The sequence below is a fragment of the Portunus trituberculatus genome, chromosome 40, assembly GCF_017591435.1.
Source record: "Portunus trituberculatus isolate SZX2019 chromosome 40, ASM1759143v1, whole genome shotgun sequence".
Classification (NCBI taxonomy): domain Eukaryota; kingdom Metazoa; phylum Arthropoda; class Malacostraca; order Decapoda; family Portunidae; genus Portunus; species Portunus trituberculatus.
The window spans coordinates 23,414,472-23,437,200 of NC_059294.1; the positions used below are offsets into that span (position 1 = coordinate 23,414,472).

General features: G+C 42.0%; 1 protein-coding gene across 2 annotated transcripts in view; it reads right to left on the reverse strand.

Annotated features, from left to right (window-relative positions):
- Positions 1-22,729, reverse strand: part of LOC123515910 (transmembrane protein 211-like) — a 50,710-nt gene that overhangs the window by 7,653 nt on the left and 20,328 nt on the right. For both annotated transcript variants that reach the window (XM_045274808.1, XM_045274807.1), the window contains exon 2: positions 16,656-17,282. In XM_045274808.1, coding sequence (XP_045130743.1) covers positions 16,656-17,049 — 394 coding nt within the window. In that variant the 5' untranslated portion in view covers positions 17,050-17,282. The remainder of the gene's footprint in view (positions 1-16,655; positions 17,283-22,729) is intronic.

Below are 22,729 nucleotides of genomic sequence, written 5' to 3' on the forward strand. Positions count from 1 at the left end.
ATTTAGGGATTAGCCGGCAGCAGAGACACTCAGGGCACAGAGCAGGACTGTGGTGTAATTGGCCTTTAGACGTAAGTGAACCTTAACTGATTAATCTACAAAGTGAACGCTTACACAATTATCTGACTTAAGACCACTTAGTTTTTAACAGCCCCGTGATAATAAACAAAGCAGGAGGCGGGAATATCCTGAGGGAAGCAACGCCACGCAGGAAGCACAAAGCCTTCGTCAACAGAACAGTCTGGTGCTTCTCGCCTGGCCTGGCTCTCTTTCCAGCAGCAGCAGCAGCAGCAGCAGCACCTCCCAGCCTAAGAGTCGCCTCGGGAACCCGGCCAGTAATGGTCCCTTACACGGGTGCGGCTTAACTTCGGGAGGTGACAGTGATGAAGATGGTGTGATGGTTGTTGTTGATGATGATGATGATGATGATGTTCATGATTAAAGATGTGTTACTGACGGTGAATGCATTGGTTGATCTTAGTAGTAACTTCATTTATTCATTATTTATCTATAAATTTATTTTTATTATGAGAAATTGTTGTAAAGAAATCTATATTTTCCAGTAGAATATACCTACACGTGTTTGGGAATATCCAGCTACATTTCCTTAACAGTCATTAGCAAAATACTGTCGACATGTTAGAAGAATTCTACAATTTTTGGGCAAAATGACGTTCTATACATGGCGTATTTCGAAAACGATCGAACATGAATGTTAGCAGAGATAACCTGGACCTCCCATTGAGGATTAAATTCAGGACATGTAACTATGAAGGTTATTATTGTGTGTAATTTGGTTCATATTGTAGCTGAACCATTACACAGGCATAAAATACATGTAATTTAATAGAAATGCATCATGCATTATATATCTGAAAATGAGATTACCGTGTTGCATTATGCATCTCTATATTCAGGTCAGTGGAACACAAAATTTATAAACTTTAAATCATCATAATCTAAATCATGATTTTAAAATTCTTATTGTAATAGTTTTTAATATGGTGAGTGAAGTCATAACAACAGTTTTCATTCATGCCAGTGTTGCCCAAGCTTTTTGAGGATGAGAGCCACATCAGATGTCAATGCGTTGTGAGGGCAGCATGCTACCTGTAATGTACCACTTTAAGTCACCATACTGGGATAACCAGACATAATAAATGTGCAATTACCTGTTCATCATTAAAATTAGTAACTATCATATAAAGTTCACTGAATGAATTTAAATGTTGGGCAGTGATATCAATTGTAATTTATTTCATATTTCTCCATATTATTACTATCAAATGTGAACAAATAGTATTATGACATTAGTGATATGAAAGGTGTTTTCTCGTTACTTGCCATATGCCGCAATAAGCTTCCATGAGGGCACCACGAGGGTTGAACATTCCTGATTGGTGCTGCATCTGTTCGCTGAAGCTGTGTTAATGAAGAATCAGCAGGAATGTGGTCTATTAATGTTACCATGTTGCATTTCAGCAAACATTAGATGTTCTTCTGCTCATGATTTAATGTGCACGGCTGTCATCAATCTTCTTCTTAATGGATTTATGTAGTAATGATCTCTCAGGGAAAAGCGAAGGAAATATATTTGTTGTTTTCCTGTTTATCAATATTTTTTTCGCTTAATTGAGGAAAGATTTGTGAAAAACAAAGACCGCGTGTGTGTGTGTGTGTGTGTGTGTGTGTGTGTGTGTGTGTGTGTACCTATGTGCTTCAAAAGTGCACGTTTTGTACCACATTATACCAATACAATAAAAAGCACTCGTTGGATCATCAATCCCTGACGTAATGTTGTCAGTCTATTACTGCACTGAATATTTCAACGCTATATATGCATCGTAATTTCTCCGTAGTATGCCAACCCGAGCCACTCCGTTAACGTTCGTCCATTCGCCAATAATTTGCGTGCCTTTATATATATATATATATATATATATATATATATATATATATATATATATATATATATATATATATCTTTTTCTGGCATGATATCCTCGGCCTGAATATTAATCTGTAACATGTACTAGAAATTTCAAATAAAAAAATAGATAAATAAGTAAAGGTATTCTCCTCGGAAACTACACGCAATTATGTTAGAACGTGTTTTGTGATTCAGATATTTGATGAAGCAGTACGTACAGTCCTCCCCTTAATGCTTATCCACAGACATTTTCCTTAAAGTTCCTCACATGACCGTATAAGCTGAATGACCACAGTTTCCATGTCTGGCCAAACTTTCTCTCCTCAGCCGCACTTTCCCTCACTAGCCGCATTCACCCTAAATGGCAGCACGCTCCCTAAATACCTAAGCTTACCCCTCATAGCCACTCTCTCCTCTAAGCAGCAACACTTTGCCCGGCCAGCCTCACACTTTGCCAGGCACTAACGCTGGTCGCTTTAACATCTCCCTCTTACCTCGTAAAGACTGCAACTCCTGCATCTAAAAGTTAAACAAGCACACACGCACGTAGAGGCACTTACTCAACCAAATCTTCTCTCTCTCTCTCTCTCTCTCTCTCTCTCTCTCTCTCTCTCTCTCTCTCTCTAAATGAAAATATGATTTATTGGATTGCAAAAACATCTGGAATCCCTGATTATTGTTGTACTTATCTTCTTTTACAGGTAATCATATTTATCTTCTTTTTTTTTCTATTCTAGTGTAGTAAGGATATAATGCTATAACACTATCTTCCCTGATTATTGTTTCATTATCCTCTCCTTCTACCTCTAATCAGGCACCATTTTGTTCCTATCTTATCAAATCTAAAGGCAAATTATTAAAACTCATGATCATAACTTCTCCACAACCTCAATACTTTTCTTCATCTCTAGGACCATTCGTAAGGACACCTCAAGTCTTTAAAACAAGACTCTAAACAAAAATGTCGATGTTTGTAATGCACAGTTTCACAAGTATTTTGATTCTGTATCTCTGCGCCACACACTGAAGACTGAAAACATCAACAACTCCCTGTATCTATTCATCCATTTTTTTCACGAAGTCAGAGTAGCGTGGGAAATTGGATTAATGTCTGTACGAATTTCAGATCTATGCTCATATTTGGCTCATGTTTTCTCGCTCCTTTGTCCTTTTCACTTATGCACTCCTGCTGCCCTTCCCCTTTTAATATCCTTGCTGAGCCCTCTATGTCCCTCAGTCACGCTCCATTTTCACGTTTTTCTTTCTTCTCCCTCTCTCTGTTTACCTTCCGTTTATCTGTTTTGGAATTACTGCACCACATTCCAACCCCGCACTCCCTGTTCCTCTCTCTTATGGTCCATGAGTAATGAAAAGTTTCATTTGGCCCTCATTCTGTGTCCCATTAGAAAGTGTGTGTGTGTGTGTGTGTGTGTGTGTGTGTGTGTGTGTGTGTGTGTGTGAAGAGACCGTGATTTTCCCATGCTGTTATGATCTGTATAACTGAATATGTCTCACTATAGTTATGTTGAAATCGTTGTGTTCTATAGGAAGGTCTTGATCGCTTAAATGTTTGGGTCATATATCAGTTTTCGGCTTTGGTTGGTTTAGTTCACTTGGTTTGGTTCAGTGAGTTGGTTTGGGTCAACCAGTTCTATTTTTATAAAAGGCTCATTCAATCGCCATTCCTTTTGTAGGTCCGAAAGGGTCATCAAAAAAATAGGGAAAAATGCCTTGAAATCTCCCTCTTAAATGAAGTCAAGTCAGAGTATGATGAAAAACAGAAGCGGGCAGGGAGTTCCAGAGTTTACCAGAGAAAAGTATGAATGATTAAGAGTACTGGTTAACTCTTGCGTTATGAAGTTGGACAGAATAAGGGTGAGAGGAAAAAGAAAACCTTGTGCAGCGAGTCCGCAAGAGGAGGGGAGGCATGCAGTTAGCAAGATCAGAAGAGCAGTTAGCATGAAAATAAATTGAAATAGATGCAACATTCCGGCAATGAGAAAAAGGCTGTAGACAGTTTGTCAGAGAAAGGGAGTTGATGAGACGAAAAGTTTTTTATTCCACCCTATCTAATAGAACAGTGTGAGTGGAACCCCCTATACATGCGAAGAGTACTCCATACATGAGTGAGATGAGGCCCTTGTACAGTTAGCAATTGGAGGGGCGAGAAAAACTGGCGGGGACGCCTCAGAACGCCTAATTTCATAGAAGGTGCTTTAGCATGAGATGAGATGTGAAGTCTCCAGTTTAGATTATGAGTAAAGGACAGGCGGAGGATATTCAGTGTCGAAGGGGAGAGTTGAGTGTCACTGAAGAAGAGGGATAGTTGTCTGAAGGGTTATGCCGAGTTTAGTCACTCCTTTGATTGTGACCATTCTGCTGTTTTTGGGTCATTCCATTTATTCTGGTTGCTTAGTTACTCTAGTCTCTCATTCGGATAGGCATTCGTTGTGATGTGCTGCTGACCCTCGGCAGTGACGACACATTAAGCTGTGCCTCCCGCGCGCTTAATTAAGTATTACAGCGTTGATTTGGCAGCCAGGCTATTACAATTTTCATTCCATTGGCTCATATCCAGTACTAATGAAACTTCAGACGTGGAATTTTCGAATAAATACTGTAATTAGCAATACGTTTATCCTATCAAAAAGTAAGCGAACTACGTACACGCTTTCTATTCCATGTTTCCAAGAGCGATGATGAAAAATGGTTTGAAAATGGGCTCTTTCATCCAAAACATACTCATACTGTATTTATGATATATATATTGGTGATGGAAAACAAAGCTCAAGGTTCTGTTGTAAATCTAAAATGTGCAATTTATACTATCAAATTAATCAATTGGTCTCATTTTTCCACGTTTTAATGGTACTGCGCAAATTTTGTAAGAATTATACACAATTTAACGTGATCTTCAATCCCATTTAAGTACTATGCAGCTTCGGGAGGCACATACTTGTACATTACACATATCTCTTTTTCCATGTCATAGAAATACTGTGTGGTTTAGGTGGTAGCGCAGTCTGGCCGAACGTCACCTATACTCAAGGTACAGACAAGACATGCGAAGATCACTGCTAGCTCAGAGGACAAGGAGACGCTAAGATGCAGGGAAACACAGGTACGTACCTCAAATAAAAGACAACTTGTGCCTCCAGGGAAACAAAAGCAAGTCGTGAAGCAAGTGCCTGATAACTTTAGCTGGTCTGGGGACAAACCTGTGTGTGGGGCTGCTGGGGAGATAAGGATGGAAGGAGACGGTGCAGAGACATGGGAGAGTCTCGTCTGGAGTGGCTAAGACATCTAACTTAGCTCGTTTTACACTGCCTAGGAGAATTAGCGCGAAACTTTTGACCTCCTCAGAATATTTCTTCCCCTCTCGGAGTGGTACAGAGGCGTTAACCCATCCGGAGGCCACTCTGGTAGAGGCGGAGCTAAGTGAATCATGGGAAGCTGCAAATTTCCCTCCGTGAAACAACTTATTGTGGTTAATTCACTATAGCCATTGTTTTTGTGGATATCATTACTGTCATCATTACTTACTGTGTTATGCTGTTCATTTCATGGGAAGCCAATGCCACAATTTTTTTTTTTTTTTTTTTTCTGTGAGAGGAAAACCTTTGATTTCAGTTTTCCTGTTGCGATTTTATGCCTGATTGCAAATCATTGCAGTGTTTTTTTCTTCTCAACTAAATTAGCACCTCCAGTCTTATCCACCTCCAGGCTCTGGGTAAATGTGCGCCTGCCTGAAAGTTAGCAAGTGGAATCAACATAAAATTGGTTTAAAATTTCAGTTTTACGGCGTATCATTTCTGATGTACAACACATTTTGCAGCTTCATGCAAAAGTTACTCTCATTGCATATTCAGGCAACGAGTTATTTCTTTGACTCACACTTTTAATGTACAAGGACGACGTGTGCACCAGGCAAAAGCGACGAGAAGACGAAATTTATGTACATATATACGAGTATTCACACTTCGCTAGCGATGAATATCTGGCTTCATCTTAGTACTTGAGTCACGGATGAACGGCTGAACGAAGAGATATGAGTTTCCTGATGCAGGTGCTCAGCTCAGCCCTTGCCAGAACGCTCGAGACGAAGACGGTCTCAGAATATTTCAGATTACATGTCACGTGGAAAATTCAAGACTAGTCTCCCTTTCTCTATTTCCTTCTCTTCGTCCCGCATCAGAACAGAATTATCGGAAGATTTCTTAATTGGAAGCTACAAAGTTATCCTCTTCGCCAGTGTAGTAACTTTCATCTAACCGTATGTCTATCTATCAATCTATCTATCTACCTATAGATAGATAGAACTATAGAGATAGAAAGATAGATACCTTAACACCGATTTTCTGACGTTTATCAGTGCATTTCTTCATTCTTAAACTTATATTTACTTATCCATCTCTTTTCTCTTGAGAGAGAGAGAGAGAGAGAGAGAGAGAGAGAGAGAGAGAGAGAGAGAGAGAGAGAGAGAGAGAGAGAGAGAGAGAGAGAAATTTCTTCCCTGGACTCCATTAGAGTTCTTTTGTCTTGTCAGCAGTGCTTTTTCAGGCATATAATTGTTGTGTCCTTGGAATATATTTTTGAGTCTCCCCTCTGGCGACATTGCGTCTCCCGTCTGTCAGACCCCCAACCCAGACGGACTCACGCCAGACTCATTGAGTTTCAGAAACAGTGAATACTTAAAGAATACAATGGTGTCGATCTAAGACCTCAAAACACTACACATGTGAGAATAGATGAGTAGCAGGTGAAGACGGCTCCACATTTGCTAAACAAGATCATAGAAGCATGGAGTAATCTTCAGACCCTGCATGAGTTTGAGTATGAATTGACTGATGAAGGAAGAAATTAGGTTAAAAAGAAACGTGATGAGCGCATTCCTTAATCCTAGAAAATAAATAACCTGAAGCATCTAAATGATTGCATGGTAATCAGGGGATGTCAAGGACGAAGGATTGAATATGAGAAAGGAAGGAAAGGAAAAAGTTAAAGAAAACAACAATGATAGACACTACTCGTAATTATTCGAAAGTATGTGAATTAAGGGTCCAGTTAATTTGTCTTGCAGTCGTTTCAACTCTAGACAGAAAGCAGAGGCGGCACCAACGCAGCACGGGGCGGCCAAAAGGAAAGGTGATAAGAGAGAAAGATTATTGAACGATGATAAAAGGTTGCGAAGAAAAATTAGAGGACAAGAAGGAAACTAGCGAAAGAAGTACTTATAAAAAGGGACGATTGATGTTGGTTTAGTGATGGTGCGTCGAGTTTTCTGTAATACTTCCTTACCCACACTGTGTAAAATTAAAAGATGAAAGGAACCACATATGGGCAGAACACTTCACCCATCAAAAGATAAAATAACAACAATAAAATGACCACCAAGGATTGTTCAAAGAATCCAAGGAAGAAAGACAACTATTCTAAGATAAAGAAATAGGATAATTAGTTGTATGGCGGTGGCGGGAGGCGGTGGCGTAGTGGAAAAGGTGGTGAGCGTGGAATCGGACCGACGTCCACGCGTGTACCACGTACCAGCTTTGAAGCTATGCCATTTGTCGAGTGGTTTAAAGTTACCTACATGTCACCATGATACCCAGATTCTATCTAAGTGGTTACACCAAAGATGCACTTGGATGGTGATATGGGTCCTAATATAGGTACGTACCACCATAAATAAAATTGCTTGCTCTACTAATGGGCGGAAGCTTAACAGCACTTCCCACATATACTCTTCAAGTATGCCTACATGCCCTGTAGACTATAACCTAAGAAAAAAAAAAGCTGTAACGGAGATGCAGCTGACAGATGCAGGACTGGGAGAAGCCTTTATCCTGGACAATGATGAGAGAGAGAGAGAGAGAGAGAGAGAGAGAGAGAGAGAGAGAGAGAGAGAGAGAGAGAGAATATAATAAGGTTGGTGATGGAAGTGATGAAGTGACGGATGAAGACGGATGACACGCGTATCTTAAAGCAGTGCCTTCCTTATATCAGATCTCAGTGAGACGGATATTCCACAACATAATGGCGAGGAAGGACACAACGCACCCGGATCAGAAGTGAGGAAGGATACGGAGTGTGATCCATTCATCTCGTCACTTTTCACGTAAGAGAACTAATTTCTCTTTGTGATTTATAAAACTCCCTTTATACCGGTGCCTGTAATACCTTACCTTCATTACCTGTATCATTAATGTTATTGTTCCAGCTCCTTCCCCACCTTCCGCTGTGTCCCTCGCCCCAAAGCCTGACAAATGAAGGGTAGGAGGAAGAAAGGCGACTCTCTGAGGGAGCCACGGACTTGACAAAATATGAGAAATTCTAATTCACTGCCAGATTAGGAGGAAAGGACGTGCGGGTGGAACAAGGGAGACGCGACGAACATTTTACGACCAAATTAAAGCGATCTTTTACTTGCAGTTCTTTTTAACTTATATACATGAATAGCAGCCGAGAGCATAACATAAAATGGCTGCACTCTCACGAGGCGTAATTATAAGGAAAGACTGGAATATCTCGAGATGCATCCACCTAATTAATCTTATCTTAGGAGAAAAATAAGAGAAAGAAAACGTGGTATGGTAAAGGGTGTTATGGTGGAGTGAAATTGAAAAGTGAGAGCTTGTGAACTTTGAAATTAAATGCTGATAAAAAAAAAGAGATATTGTAGTGATATTCCCTAAAAAGATAATGATAACGGCATCGATAACGACAACGACAACGACAACAACAACAACAACAACAACAACAACAACAATAACACACACACACACACACACACACACACACACACACACAGGGCTTATAGGTCAGTGAGCCATCAGCGTCTGGTTGTTTTGTTGGTTTGGTCGCAGTTAACTAGGGATGTCGTATCTAAGGCTTCTTTACATTTGTTCATACGCACCTTTACGTGAAAATAAACAATGATCTAAAACATATTGAACTTACATTGTTTTTGCAACATAACTCTACAATATCTGGAAAAAGTTACAAAGCAGAATTCTTGTAAGCGATATTCTAACGCTTCTTAAGCAATAATTGAATCAAGAGATAAATAAGTGAATGAAAATAATCTCATGCGTCAATTAAGTGAAACAGAGAGAGAGAGAGAGAGAGAGAGAGAGAGAGAGAGAGAGAGAGAGAGAGAGGAAAGAAAATTACGAGCTAGATTACAAAAAACAGGGCACAACAAAGACAACACCGCCACCGCGACGCCTGATCCTAAGGGAGTCTCGTGGACACTGACTTTATGGCGCCGTCACCGCAAACCTTCAGGAAGGATTACCACTGCTCTGCTGACGAGGAGCTGAGGTGCTAAAACTGTGCCTTCGTGTTTCTGTGAGGAGTCCGAGGTATTAACTTGTGGTGGTGAGTTCTGCTCACTACCACGCTCCCATCAGTCAGCTTCAACGTGCTATGAGCCTCCACGCCTCGACAAGACATTTGTCCTTATCTTTTAGGAAACCTGCAGTTCCAGTGGGTCTTGTTTTCTTAATATTTCGTTGCCCTTGGCAGATTTTCCCCTTGCGTAAAACAATAAATAAAAAAAAGGTGTTGGAGAGGATAGTACGTACTTGGCATTGTTCCTATTGCTGTGATGAAGAATGTTACGTACGGACAATTCTTCCTTTATTTGTTTATTCATTTATGAACTTTTACCGCTTGTTGTTTATTTCAAGATAATGACAGCAAATGTTTCGGAATCATAATGCTTGCTGACGTAATTTCCTCCTCTTTCCATTACTCGCGCGTCCCCATTGCCATGTAATTGCTTTTACATTTTAAATTAATCCGCGACGTGAGTTTTGTAAGAATAGCGAGTCAATTTAGTTATTGCAAGATAAGAAATTGTGAAGTGACAAAATCTATTAGCTAAATTAAATTTGTATTTCCAACAAATAATGCTACCATTATGTCACTTATTAGATATGCATGGTTTTATTCATGCTAGCTAATACATGCCTCCTTTTATTTTAGTTACTTTTTTCTTTACATTCATTACCTTATCATGGAACGCATATGTAACCTATTTATGCATTCATATTGAGTTACTTGCACGCGTACCTCTCCTTCCCTAGCTCGGCCGTGAAGGTGTGCACCATGCAGGGAGTGTGCGGTGTAGCGGTGTAATGCCTCGACTCTTTCCACGCACGATCCTCTCAGCCTATCGTGTCGCTTGGCGCGGCTTAGGGGAAATAGAATAGAGGAAAGGAGGATGAGAAGGATAAGGATGAGGAGGAAAAGGAGAAAAAGGACGAGGATGAAGAAGTGAAGGAGAAAAAGAATAGAAGGAGGAAAAGAAAAAAGATAGAGAAATCAATTTTGAAGAAGAAACACACAGGAAGACAAGAACAGAAGGAAAGAACACATGGCAGCAGACCTTTTGTTCTTACTGTACAGGCTGTTTGTGAAAAGAAAAGGAAAAAAGGAAAAGAATGAGAAATAAGAAGAAAGACACTTTAGGAGAGAGAAAAGGAGGAATACAAGGATGGTGGGGGAAAGAATGGAGAAATAAAAGTAAGAAAAATGCGAGAAGAAGAAAAGGAGGAGGAGAAGGAGGAGGTAAGGAGGAGAGAGAAGAAGAAAATGGAAGGGGAACCTAATGATCTACAACATGCGATGGAGCTAAGAAAAGAGAGAGAGAGAGAGAGAGAGAGAGAGAGAGAGAGAGACGGAAGCGTGAAAGGAGTGGGATGAAAGGCAGTGATGAATGAAGGCGAAAAGTTGTGGAGATGTGTGGTTACAGGCCAATATTCCTCCCGGCCAGCCCACCACCTCGACCAGCGCCATGGGTTCACGCACCTTCCTCGAAAACTCAACACTTGGATAAAGAATTACGCTTTCATTATTACACTGTATACACCGCAGGAAGTGATGTATGATATCTTGTAATATTTTTTCTTTCAGTTTTTTTGTGTGTAGAGTGTCGGCTGACGAAACAAAGACAAATAAATAAAGAGAAATATGATAAAGCAAAACAAAAAAGGTTTAATTGCCATTCTAAAACAAAAATAAAGAGCTTCCTAAACAGCTTCCTAAACTTAGTCTTGAACTTCTCTTGATGTAACACCCCAACTCTCTCTAAATGGATGCAATTCGATACATTAAGCAGCTTCGTCAATGATTATTTTCATTGTGGAGTGCAAAAACTTATGAGAATAGCGATTTTTACGATGCTTACACAATCTTTTTCCTTTTTATCTGCCACGTGGAGTAACTGATCCATACTGTAAAAACTTTGCTACTTGTTTGTTGATTCGTTGTCTAATTTCACACTAATGAAGAGTTCTATTTATACAGAAAGTGTGCAAAGGAACGCAGACTATAAACTGTTTATTTCTTGTTATATATGGGAGGTCAAAACGTCAGAGCTAACCATTTGTAATGACTTCCTTCTTTACCTTTCCCTAAATCTCCCTACAACGCGGCTACCAGTAATTTACAGTGACTGATCTTATTGCCAGGTACAGAACACAGCCATAAAACACAACAGACGAGGTGGTATCGCGGCCAGCCCACCACACAAATACTCCACTAGGCCACGGCTCCACAAATCACACGCACACGTCATATTCCCGACCCTCACTACTGCTACAATTTCTCCCTTTCTCCGTTCCATTCCTCCCACGCACTCCCTCCCCCACAACCCGCAAGGCACAGCTCAGCAAATGGCTCTGTGTCCGGAACATATATCAAAGCAACAAATGGACCTGCCGCCTTGATTAAGCTCAGTCCATACAGCTGTTTACACTCGTCTATACCCTACACATGGCAGGTATATGTGAATGTTGACCTCAGTGATAAACATCCACGAGAGGTGTTGCTGTGGCTAACCATGTGCTGTTCTCTGGTCACATTACGAGTGTTTGGAGAGCGCTTACTTACGACAAGGATTGAGTACAGAGGGTGAGAAGCGCGTGACAGAAGAGAGAGAGAGAGAGAGAGAGAGAGAGAGAGAGAGAGAGAGAGAGAGAGAGAGAGAGAGAGAGAGAGAGAGGGGGGGGATATGGTTGACTGTTTCACGAAAAGACAAAAATGAAGTGTAGTTAATAGGGTAAAGAATGATGTATGATGTATTTTTGCTTACATAGGCTCTCTCTCTCTCTCTCTCTCTCTCTCTCTCTCTCTCTCTCTCTCTCTCTCTCTCTCTCTCTCTCTCCCTCACTACTCAGATAGCTCCTAAAAGATCAGACAAGAGCCAGATTCCCCCATCCATCCTGGCTCCGTTATCCAGCAGCAGGCGGCGCGAGGCGAGGCGAAGGAGATGGGAGGTGACCTGAGTCCCATCAGTCTAGCTTGCCGCGATGAATAAGTCACTGGGACCAGAGTAGTGGTTACCAGAGTCCTGTTTACCATTGCATGAGTGGATTTGTGTAAGCTGAACCCCATGAATTGAGAGGACTTCAATTTTTTTGTCTTTTTCTAGTTTATTTGCATTTACTTCTGTCTGAAATTTACTAATCATCTTTACGCTAGCTTTGTCCGTGGTCATTCTAAATATCCAATGCATGTGTTTGATTTATGGAAGGTATTCTGCAATGAAGAGATATTGCACTCTACTTAACAGGCATGTACGTAAGACTTTGTTGAACTTATGTTTATACTGCAGAAGGTCCAGTGCTGTGCTTTATATAGGGAATTACATACATATCACCAGTCTCAGTATGTATCTGTAGGCTGTAAACACTGTAATTATTCTAACTGTTGACACCTCAGTCATCTTGTCAGTGTAAACAGAGCCTTGCAAGGTGCTAACGTACTTTAGAATATATGTTATCAGTTTTCTCGGTGATAGATGTACAATGCATATTCTTCCAAACGCAACACTGAGAACACATTCGTCAGTAGTTACGTAACACTGCAGACATGTTGAGGGGAGCAGCGCGCCGTAGCACAGGATACCTTCCCTCTGCCTGCCGGATATTCAGCATTGATCCACGAGGCGCTTCTTGCTTCAAACTCACGGACTGCCTCACTTGCCAGCCAGAAAGCATATATTTTGGCGATAAGAACTTCATTTCCTCACCTGGTATTCACTTTTATCCTACTGGACCTCACACACACACACACACACACACACACAAACAGGAGAAAGAGAGAGAGAGAGAGAGAGAGAGAGAGAGAGAGAGAGAGAGAGAGAGAGAGAGAGAGAGAGAGAGAGTATATAAATAAAAACTAACTTACTCCTTCTCTGGACTTTTATCGTTTCTCTGACCAAAATTGGAACCACGATCGAACAAAAAGCCCTACGTGGGAAGAGAATTACCCGGATGTCAAGTTTCATTTGGTAAGTTCACAAGTTGACATTTATTTGCAAACCCGCGAGGGACACTTGTTCACATGCATACTAATCCCAACTCAATCTGAGAGCTGTGGATTCGCAGTTCGTCTCCTGCTCCGCCAAACACCACTTGGTAAGAGATGCGGTAGTGATGGAACAGAGGTATGAAGAGGCATTGATGAAACTTAGAGCTGTCATATCTTCCGTTATTTCTTATCTACACGTAAAAATAATATGTTGATGTTATAATGGGAGAACATAATGAACTGACAAAATACATTATAAAAGTTTTAAAAATATTTCAGCTTCTGTTCTGTTATTACCTGCACCTGACAATAATACGCTGATACAATGACTGCTACCACTGTAAATATGCTCCTTAATGTAACGAATTCACTAAATATCTATCTATATCACTTGCATTACTGAGATGCCACATTACTCTTAACTCACTGATGCCTTACTGAGATCACACGTATGAACTTATGACGATAAAGTGAATGAGCAATTAAGCAACGCCTATAAGACTAGTTAATGCCCTGTAGTGTTACCTGGGAGAGCTTTGATTTACTGTACTGGATCATCCTTTCATTGTGCTGGTGTGCTTTAGTGGGCTATGGAGCAGTGCATTCCCTTCTCACGTGATGTGCGGTAATATTGTGTAATAGGTGAGTTTCATAGGGGTTTGGCACGGTCATTCTGGCGGTGTGGATATCTCGCGACGGCACGGCAAGGCAGGGGAATAGTAGTGCTGTGTGTGTACTTTGTGGCTTAGTGAGGAATGTGGTGGTGGTAGTGGTGGTGGTGGTGGTAGTGGTAGTGGTGGTGGTGGTGGTAGTGGTAGTGGTGGTGTGGTGGTGGTGGTGGTGGTGGTGGTGGTGGTGGTGGTGGTGGTGGTGGTGGTGGTGGTGGTGGTGGTGGTGGTGGTGGTGGTGGTGGTGGTGGTGGTGGTGGTGGTGGTGGTGGTGGTGGTGGTGGTGGTGGTGGTGGTGGTGGTGGTGGTAGTGGTGGTGGTGTGTGTGTGTGTGTGTGTTTCACTGTTTGATCTGCTGCAGTCTCTGATGAGACAGCCAGACGTTACCCTACGGAACGAGCTCAGAGCTCATTATTATTATCTTCGGATAGGCCTGAGACCAGGCACACACCACACACCGGGACAACAAGGTCACAACTCCTCGATTTACATCCCGTACCTACTCACTGCTAGGTGAACAGGGGCTACACGTGAAAGGAGACACACCCAAATATCTCCACCCGGCCGGGGAATCGAACCCCGGTCCTCTGGCTTATGAAGCCAGCGCTCTAACCACTGAGCTACCGTGTGTGTGTGTGTGTGTGTGTGTGTGTGTGTGTGTGTGTGTGGATGCGGGCGTGTGTATCAGCTTAATGACGTAATAGGGTCTGTTTTCCAGATGTGGCCTCCGAATTCAACAACAATACTACTATTACTATTTCTACTATTGCTGTTGCTGATGGTGTTTTTGTTGCAACCACCACCACTACTACCACCATCACTACCACTACTACTGTTAGTGGTAATAGCTACTGCTACTACCACTGATGCACTTTTTTCTCCAACTCAAAAGGACGACTTACATTCTTGAATATGTAAGAAATCTGTATGATGGCATTGTTGTGTTGCTGGGGATAACAAAACGTGACTCAGTTGACAGCAAAATCTTCCCTTGAACATCAGTGCAAATCATATCCGTGTTATTCTTTGTGTATGAACAGCGCAGAGGTTAAATAGTTGAGAAACAATAACGGTGGATAATCTGTTATCATTCCTGTAATTTCCTTTTTTTATTATCCTAAAGGAAGATGGTAGATGACATTCATTGATTGACTTGGGGGTATATTGCTGAAATAACGTGAACTTACGGAAATTCAACATGATTCTTAAGTTTCAGTGTGTGGGGAGGGGGGAGAGGGAGCATGTTTCATTACATTTTTAATGAAGTCTGATGAAATTTAAGAATTACTTCTTATTTCTTTCAGTAGTTGAGGAAAGTTGGAGCGCTCGTTATAGCAAAATAATAAGAAAAGCACTTCCAGGATGGCTTAATAGTGACAAGAAAGAAAAGGATGACGACAAGGATGAGTGGGAGGAAGAAGAGGACAACAAAGAAGAAAATTAAGATGAAAAAATAAAAGGTGGAAACGGATTACAGGAGGAGGAGGAGGGAAGAGGACGAAAGACGCAGAGTGGAGTAAAATGGTGGATATAGAGAGAAAGGGAAAGAAAGAGGGATAGAAAAAAGTGACCATGCAGGGAGGAAAGAAGGGAGGGATGCGGGGGAGGAGGGACATAATAGCCGCAAGAAGCAGCCGAGGAAGACAGCAATAGCGGCCAGGCAAGACTTGCTGGCCACTACATCAACTGCAGGTGACGCGGCTCTCATTGACGGTAATGAACACCCACCCACTACGTGTGTGTGTGTGTGTGTGTGTGTGTGTGTGTGTGTGTGTGTGTGTGTGTGTGTGTGTGTGTGTGTGTGTGTGTGTGTGTGTGTGTGTGTGTGTGTGTGTGTGTGTGTGTGTGTGCACTAACTCTTTTCCTGCCCATCACCATGATTCTCATTTTCTCCTCATATTCACTGTTGAAAACCTACATTATTCATTCTATCACTCACTTTTTCTCTTTATCATGCTTCCACAGGCATTTTACATCCGTTCATTAATCTAATTCATTACTCAAATCGGAATCAGAATCTGAGCTTCGCATCTATACGTTCCAGATATGATGTCTTTATAAGCTCAAGTATGTGCTATCCCTCCCCTCCCACCTCTGTCTCTCCGTCAAGGGTTCATAACCTCCGCTCCTCCATTATCCTGACTGCACAACCACTATCTCTCTATCATCGTTATTGCAATAGGTAGGTTGCAATTGTTCCCCACACCAAAAAATACATCAGGAATTCATGTTTTAGGAATGTCTCAATATAAGTTCCTTAGCTACCATTTCTGTATTACGCTTCATCTTTTTCTTTCTCTCTTTATTCTGCATTCATTTCAACTTCTTATTCTCGCGTAACTTCTCTAATTCAGTGTCTAAATTTTGCAGCTGGGCACTAATATCCCAACTAAAGCTGCATCCCACTCCGCAGCAGAATCCGACCTGAGCACCTACCATTTATTTTTGAAGCATCAAAAGTCGTAACCTCTTCTTAATCGATAATGGCTTTTCCTCTGACATCACCAGTAACAAGACCACTATCTCAACCACCAGTATGAGCGATAAGAAGGACAATACTACACTAGTAGTAATAATAACTATGTATGTATGTATGTATGTATATATGTGCACGCATGTACTGCATGTATACGTATGTATGTCGTAAGTCATACAAAGTAATTAATATTAAGCTGAAGGTCAGTAGAGGAGGCAGCTGAGCAGAACAAATATACAACAAACAAATGTGGCTGGTTGCTCACCTGCAGCTGCCTGAATGTTGCCGGCGACGTGGGCGAGTGCGGCGCGTGCGTGAGTGGTGGGAAGGATGGGAGTGAGGAGGGCAGCGAGGCCAGTGACGGCCAGTAGTGCCCCGCCTCCACCATACACTGCGCCCACCATCACCCACACCGCGGAGGGCAAAGCACCGTCGGCGTCCCCGACACCTTGGCCGACAGCTGCACACCGCTGATCGTTGAGGCCGCCCCGACACCAGGCCCAAACTCCGAACATGACGGGAGGGGAGGGTGAATGTCGTACAAACCACGTGGGTGTGAAGAGAGCGGCAAGCGAGGCCATGGCCACCAGGAGTGTGACAGACGCCCACAGGCCCACCACCGCCCATGACGTGGCCCACGTCCAGCCACGGACCTTCATTACATATTATGGACTGGCCACACCCACCATCACGTTGCAGCCATGACTCACTACCAAGCTCTGCAAGTTCCGGCTCTTCACGCCCGCGCCCTCACTCCGCCCTACAGCCTGGGCGGCCCGGCCAACCTCTCCTTTTTACACATACTTCAATTACACCACCTGACGCTGGCTCCCGGTCGAGAATTTTCCTTTGTTTCTTTTTTTGCAGAGGTTAGATTTGCAGTCCACGCCACCTGCAAGAAAGAAATTAAGCCATTAACATCACTGGAAAATATAATTCAGCCTATAACACTTGTCACACGAGAGATTGTAATGTGCTACCTCTGTGATGGCTAAAACTTTCAACTGGAAAACGAAATGCTTGACAAAATTGACCGTGGGGAGTAAACAGAAACGGAAACTAAGAAATGTTCATACCAGATTGAAAATGAGAGAAAATATCTTCACTGCCGCTAACATTATTTACGCCCAACATAATGCACGAGGCTGTAGGTGGTCCTGCGTGACGACCCTGTCCCCCACCGCAGCCCTCGATGACCACTGACTACACTCCATTACCGCCCCTTTCACTACTCCTCTCGCACGAACATACGCGGAAAATTTGCAATACTACTATAACTACTACTACTACTACTACTATAACTACTACTACTACTACTACTATAACTACTACTACTATAACTACTACTACTATAACTACTACTACTATCACTACTGCTACTATAACTACTACTACTATCACTACTGCTACTATCACTACTACTACTACTACTACTACTACTACTACTACTACTACTACTACTACTACTGCTACTACTACTACCACCACTGTTGCTCTTGTTGATGCTGCCACTGCTATTGTTGCTGCCTTTTTTTATTCAGCTACTAATACAAAAAATGTAAACATGAATTACATCCAAAACAGTGAATCTCCATAACAATGTCAGCAAACTGCGCCACCGACAACAGCGATCAGAGTGGTGGCAGCAGAGCACAGCACTTACATAACTAACAGGAAAAGAATGTAGAGTAATTCCAGAAATGAAAGTACGGCGTTACAAGAGGAAGAAAAGGGAGAGTGGGAGAAAGGGAGCGTGGAGGAGTGGATAGCGTGTGAAGAGGGAGTGGAGGAGGTAAAGGCAAGGAAGATAAAGTAGAGGAATGAAAGGAGGCAATAACGCCATGCACTGGGGTGGAAACGAGCCTGAGAGGGTTACGTAAGGCGAGAAAATTAAGTTTGAAGTGGAAGGGAGAAATTCGTAGCGAGAAAAGACGTATGGTCGAGTGGTATTAGTTGAATAGACGGAGGAAACACTTGTGGTCCTGGGCGGTGAAATAAGGAAAGTTTAAAGTGAAGTTGAGCCTGCGTTTGAATTAATATTATTGGAGAGGTACAGCCGTGTGTGTGTGTGTGTGTGTGTGTGTGTGTGTGTGTGTGTGTGTGTGTGTGTGTGTGTTTATCCTCGTTAGAAAAAAAAAGTTTTCCCATCTCCAGTCTTTACATAACGGTCTGGTTAACGTGGGTATAGATATGATTCCCAGTCACTCCTCATAGTCACTCCTGAATGAGGCGTGAAAGGACTTTATTTTGAGCATTGATTCGTTTCCTGGGTTTGATTTAGGGGTGGTGTTGTCTCTTCACTTGTTTATTTTCCTGCATCAGTCTTGTCATGCATATTATAGAAGGCAATTTGGAAGCTTGTTGCCTCAAGACGCGCGTTACCTGCTGTTGGTTGGCTGCTTGTCGCCATGTCGTGTTCCTCAGCAAAGCCTACAAATTTACAGGAACTGCTGAAGTGTATCGGTTTTGGGTCGTGTACAACAGGACGAGGCCTTCCTTCAATGACATGTTTATTTAACCTTAAGGGAAGGTTGGTGAGCATGGCGCAGCGTTTGAGGCGTGGAGACGAGGCAGGTTGGTCGTGTGGTGTGTACGTTTTGGGTGAATGGACGGGGGAACATGTCAGGGCCAGACGGGATCTCCTCCATGCTGGATAGTAATTGTGTGGTAACCAGAATGTTTATGAAGTGTTTACAGCTAATTTGAGCCCATATATACATAAATGCATTTATTACTATGCTAATTAATTGACCAGTCAGTCAGCCATATTTTATTATATTTCATTTAAGCTGCTCGATTCTGTACGCTAGAGGGAGTACAAAAGCTATTCATACCTAATATCTTTTTGTAATATTTCTAAGGCTGAAACAACCCAGCCCACCAATTCTAGGATGCAGTGTGAGGCAGATAAATCAAACACCAGCTGGTAAAGCCTCTGGTGCGGCACTGCTTCCTCCAATATGAATATTTACATGCCTCACTATATTGTTTGTCCAGAGCCTGTTTGGAACTAGTTGTTATTCTTGGATTAAAACAGAATTTGGAATACGGCGCTTGTATGGCGATTCTTTTTTCCTTTCAACAGTGTACAGTATGTTGAGAGGGAAACAGTGTTCTGCTCTTGCATGCTGCGGGGTCAATAAATTCTGGTGCACTTGCATGCATGAGGGCAACTCATTACAGTCTTCTTCTGGTCTGCCGCACTGAATGGCAGATTAATGTATAAAGGAGGCACTGTTGGAACATGTGGCAAGTCCAGTTTGTGTGTCAGGAACACTCGTTTTTCTGCGTAGTGATTAATGCATTTACTTATTCCTTAGTATCCTCGAGAGAGAGAGAGAGAGAGAGAGAGAGAGAGAGAGAGAGAGAGAGAGAGAGAGAGAGAGAGAGAGAGAGAGAGAGAGAGAGAGAGAGAGAGAGAGAGAGAGAGAGAGAGAGAGAGAGAGAGAGAGAGAGAGAGACAGACAGACAGACAGACAGACAGACAGACAGACAGACAGACAGACAGACAGACAGACAGACAGACAGACAGAGAGAGAGAGAGAGAGAGAGAGAGAGAGAGAGAGAGAGAGAGAGAGAGAGAGAGAGAGAGAGAGAGAGAGAGAGAGAGAGAGAGAGAGAGAGAGAGAGAGAGAGAGAGAGAGAGAGAGAGAGAGAGAGAGAGAGAGAGAGAGAGAGAGAGAGAGAGAGAGAGAGAGAGAGAGAGAGAGAGAGAGAGAGAGAGAGAGAGAGAGAGACAGAGACAGAGACAGAGACAGAGAGAGACAGACAGAGAGAGAGAGAGACAGAGACAGACAGAGAGACAGAGACAGAGACAGACAGAGATAGACAGACAGACAGATAAACAGACGATAGAGAGACAGACAAAGACAGAAAAAACAGAAACCAACATACACAAAAAAAAAACTATACAAACACACAACCAGAAAGGCAAACACACACAAAAACCGAGATACAGACAGACAGACAGACAGACAACAACCAGTCCCACCGATAAATAAATAGACAAAGGGATGATAGAATTACATCACACTGGTTATTAATGCACCACAAAAACAGTATCGGGAAAGCGTTGCGTGGGTGTGACATCAAACAAGCACAACACTCTGACTCAAGCTTTGTATGCGGCTGTTGCAAAGGCAGTTAGTTCTTTTCGTCTCTTCTCTTAGTTGTAGTGATCCAATCCACCAGTGCACTTTGGACCTCTTTCCCCTCTCTCGGGACAAGACTGATAAAAAAAAAAAACACTCGGTAAAAAGTTAACTGGATTTGGGCAGAGAGAGAGAGAGAGAGAGAGAGAGAGAGAGAGAGAGAGAGAGAGAGAGAGAGAGAGAGTGAGTGAGTGAGTGAGTGAGTGAGTGAGTGAGTGAGAGAGACAGACAGACAGACAGACAGACAGAAAGTGAAACAGATAAGAGAAAAAAGACAGAAAAAGAAACAGACTGACATACAGAAAGAGAAACAGACAGAAAGAAAGACAGGCAGACAGACAGAGAGGCAGACAGACAGAGAGGCATGGCTTTTGGTGTGGGGAAGAAGAGGATAGCAAAGATGAAAGTTCCTCCATACCTACTGGTCCTTCAAGCCAGGGATGGAAAAAAAAGAAGGAATAATATGCTTTGTAAAATAAATGCATGGATAATCTTTAGAGAGAGAGAGAGAGAGAGAGAGAGAGAGAGAGAGAGAGAGAGAGAAATGGGTGGTGAGGTGGGAGGGAAAGCTGCTTACTGGCACTATCGGGAACAGCCAATATTTGTCAGCCTTTCCGTCTCATTTCCTGATCGCCGTCCCAACCCTGCCCGTCTCGCCGCCTAACGCCGCCTCCCTTCCTCTCCAGGGGCGTCACTCTCAAAAACGGCTTCCTTGATTTTCCCCTTACACATTTCTGTTATGATGATGTGACTTTTGTTCAGCTTTACATGTTTTTCTTTTCTTGTTTTTCTTTGTGTGTCTTTTGCCAATGGGAGTGTTGGTTTGGTGTACGTACATGTGTGTGTTCTCATATTGTTTCTTAGGATGAGGCTATTTCTAAGCCTACACACCGTGAGAATGTGCTAATCTAATTGAACGTGTTAGATATTTCGTTCAAATACGTAAAAAAGAAAAGTAGAAAAGGAGAGGATGGGGATAGTTTTCTCGAAGGATTTTTATTAACCTTCAGAATTTCCTCTCTCTCTCTCTCTCTCTCTCTCTCTCTCTCTGGCTTTGATGTTAAGTTTCAATTCGATCTTCCTGTCGCCTGATCTTTCAGTTCTCGGGTAAGCTGCTGTGTAGATGCTTTCCGCCCGTCAGTTGTCAGACACATTGAATTTGTACCGTACGTCAATCACGAGTATTGATAACTGTCATTCTTTAACGTGTCTTGGCCTTAGGTATAATACCTCAGGTGCTCTCATGGTTCATTATGTTCTCTGTCCTCGAGTAGAGAGAAGAAAGGGATATCATTATTGTTCATTAGAAATCCTTAAATTGGGAGAAGCAAATAAACAAGATACCACAGTGTGTAACTCACATGGTCATTTAAATCTTTATAGTGGGAGAAAATAAAAGGAAAAAGATACAAGGATGCACAGTTGTCAGTAAATATCACCCCACTCCGAACAGCGATTACTCTTTGTGCGTTCATTCGCAGCACATCTCGAGCTATGATATCACGAGAGCATTGATACGCGAGAGCAATGATATTTCAATTCACCGTTACCTCTTGCTTAATTTTTATGAAATGCTGCATTTTTATAATATGTACACATTGTACTCGATAATTACCAATATGAATTTACTATATCATATCTAATCGAAAATCACAGAAGAAAAATATCTATGCAGTTGTAAAATCATATTGTAGTTCCAAAGAATACAGCTACATCTAAAAATAATGAATGAGACCCATTGCAAAACATGAGAAAACATTTTAATTACATTGAACATAATAACATACTCGGTACATCAACTTCCTTTTTTTTTCCTGCTATTTTCCATCGTCCATCCTTTAATGACAGACCAATGAAGGACAAATGTTTTACACCACATCAATAGTTTTTAATGTTTTTTTTTTTCTTGTATTGCATTGAACTTCATAACAGACAAAACTCTACGAAAGAATTCTTTGTTCCCAAAACAAGTTTTGGGTTGATGACGTGCTATAAATGTGCAGATATCCGTGGACAGCAATGGTATGTCGTTAATAGTTTATCTGTTGTTTTATACGAACTACCAATCATGGCTAGCAATTTTGCCGCGTTCGATAAAGCCGATAGTGAGACAAAGAACGCGAATGCTCGCCTTTGCGTTATCATACACGAATCTTTCCTGTAGTGTGTACATACGCTCTCGCACACG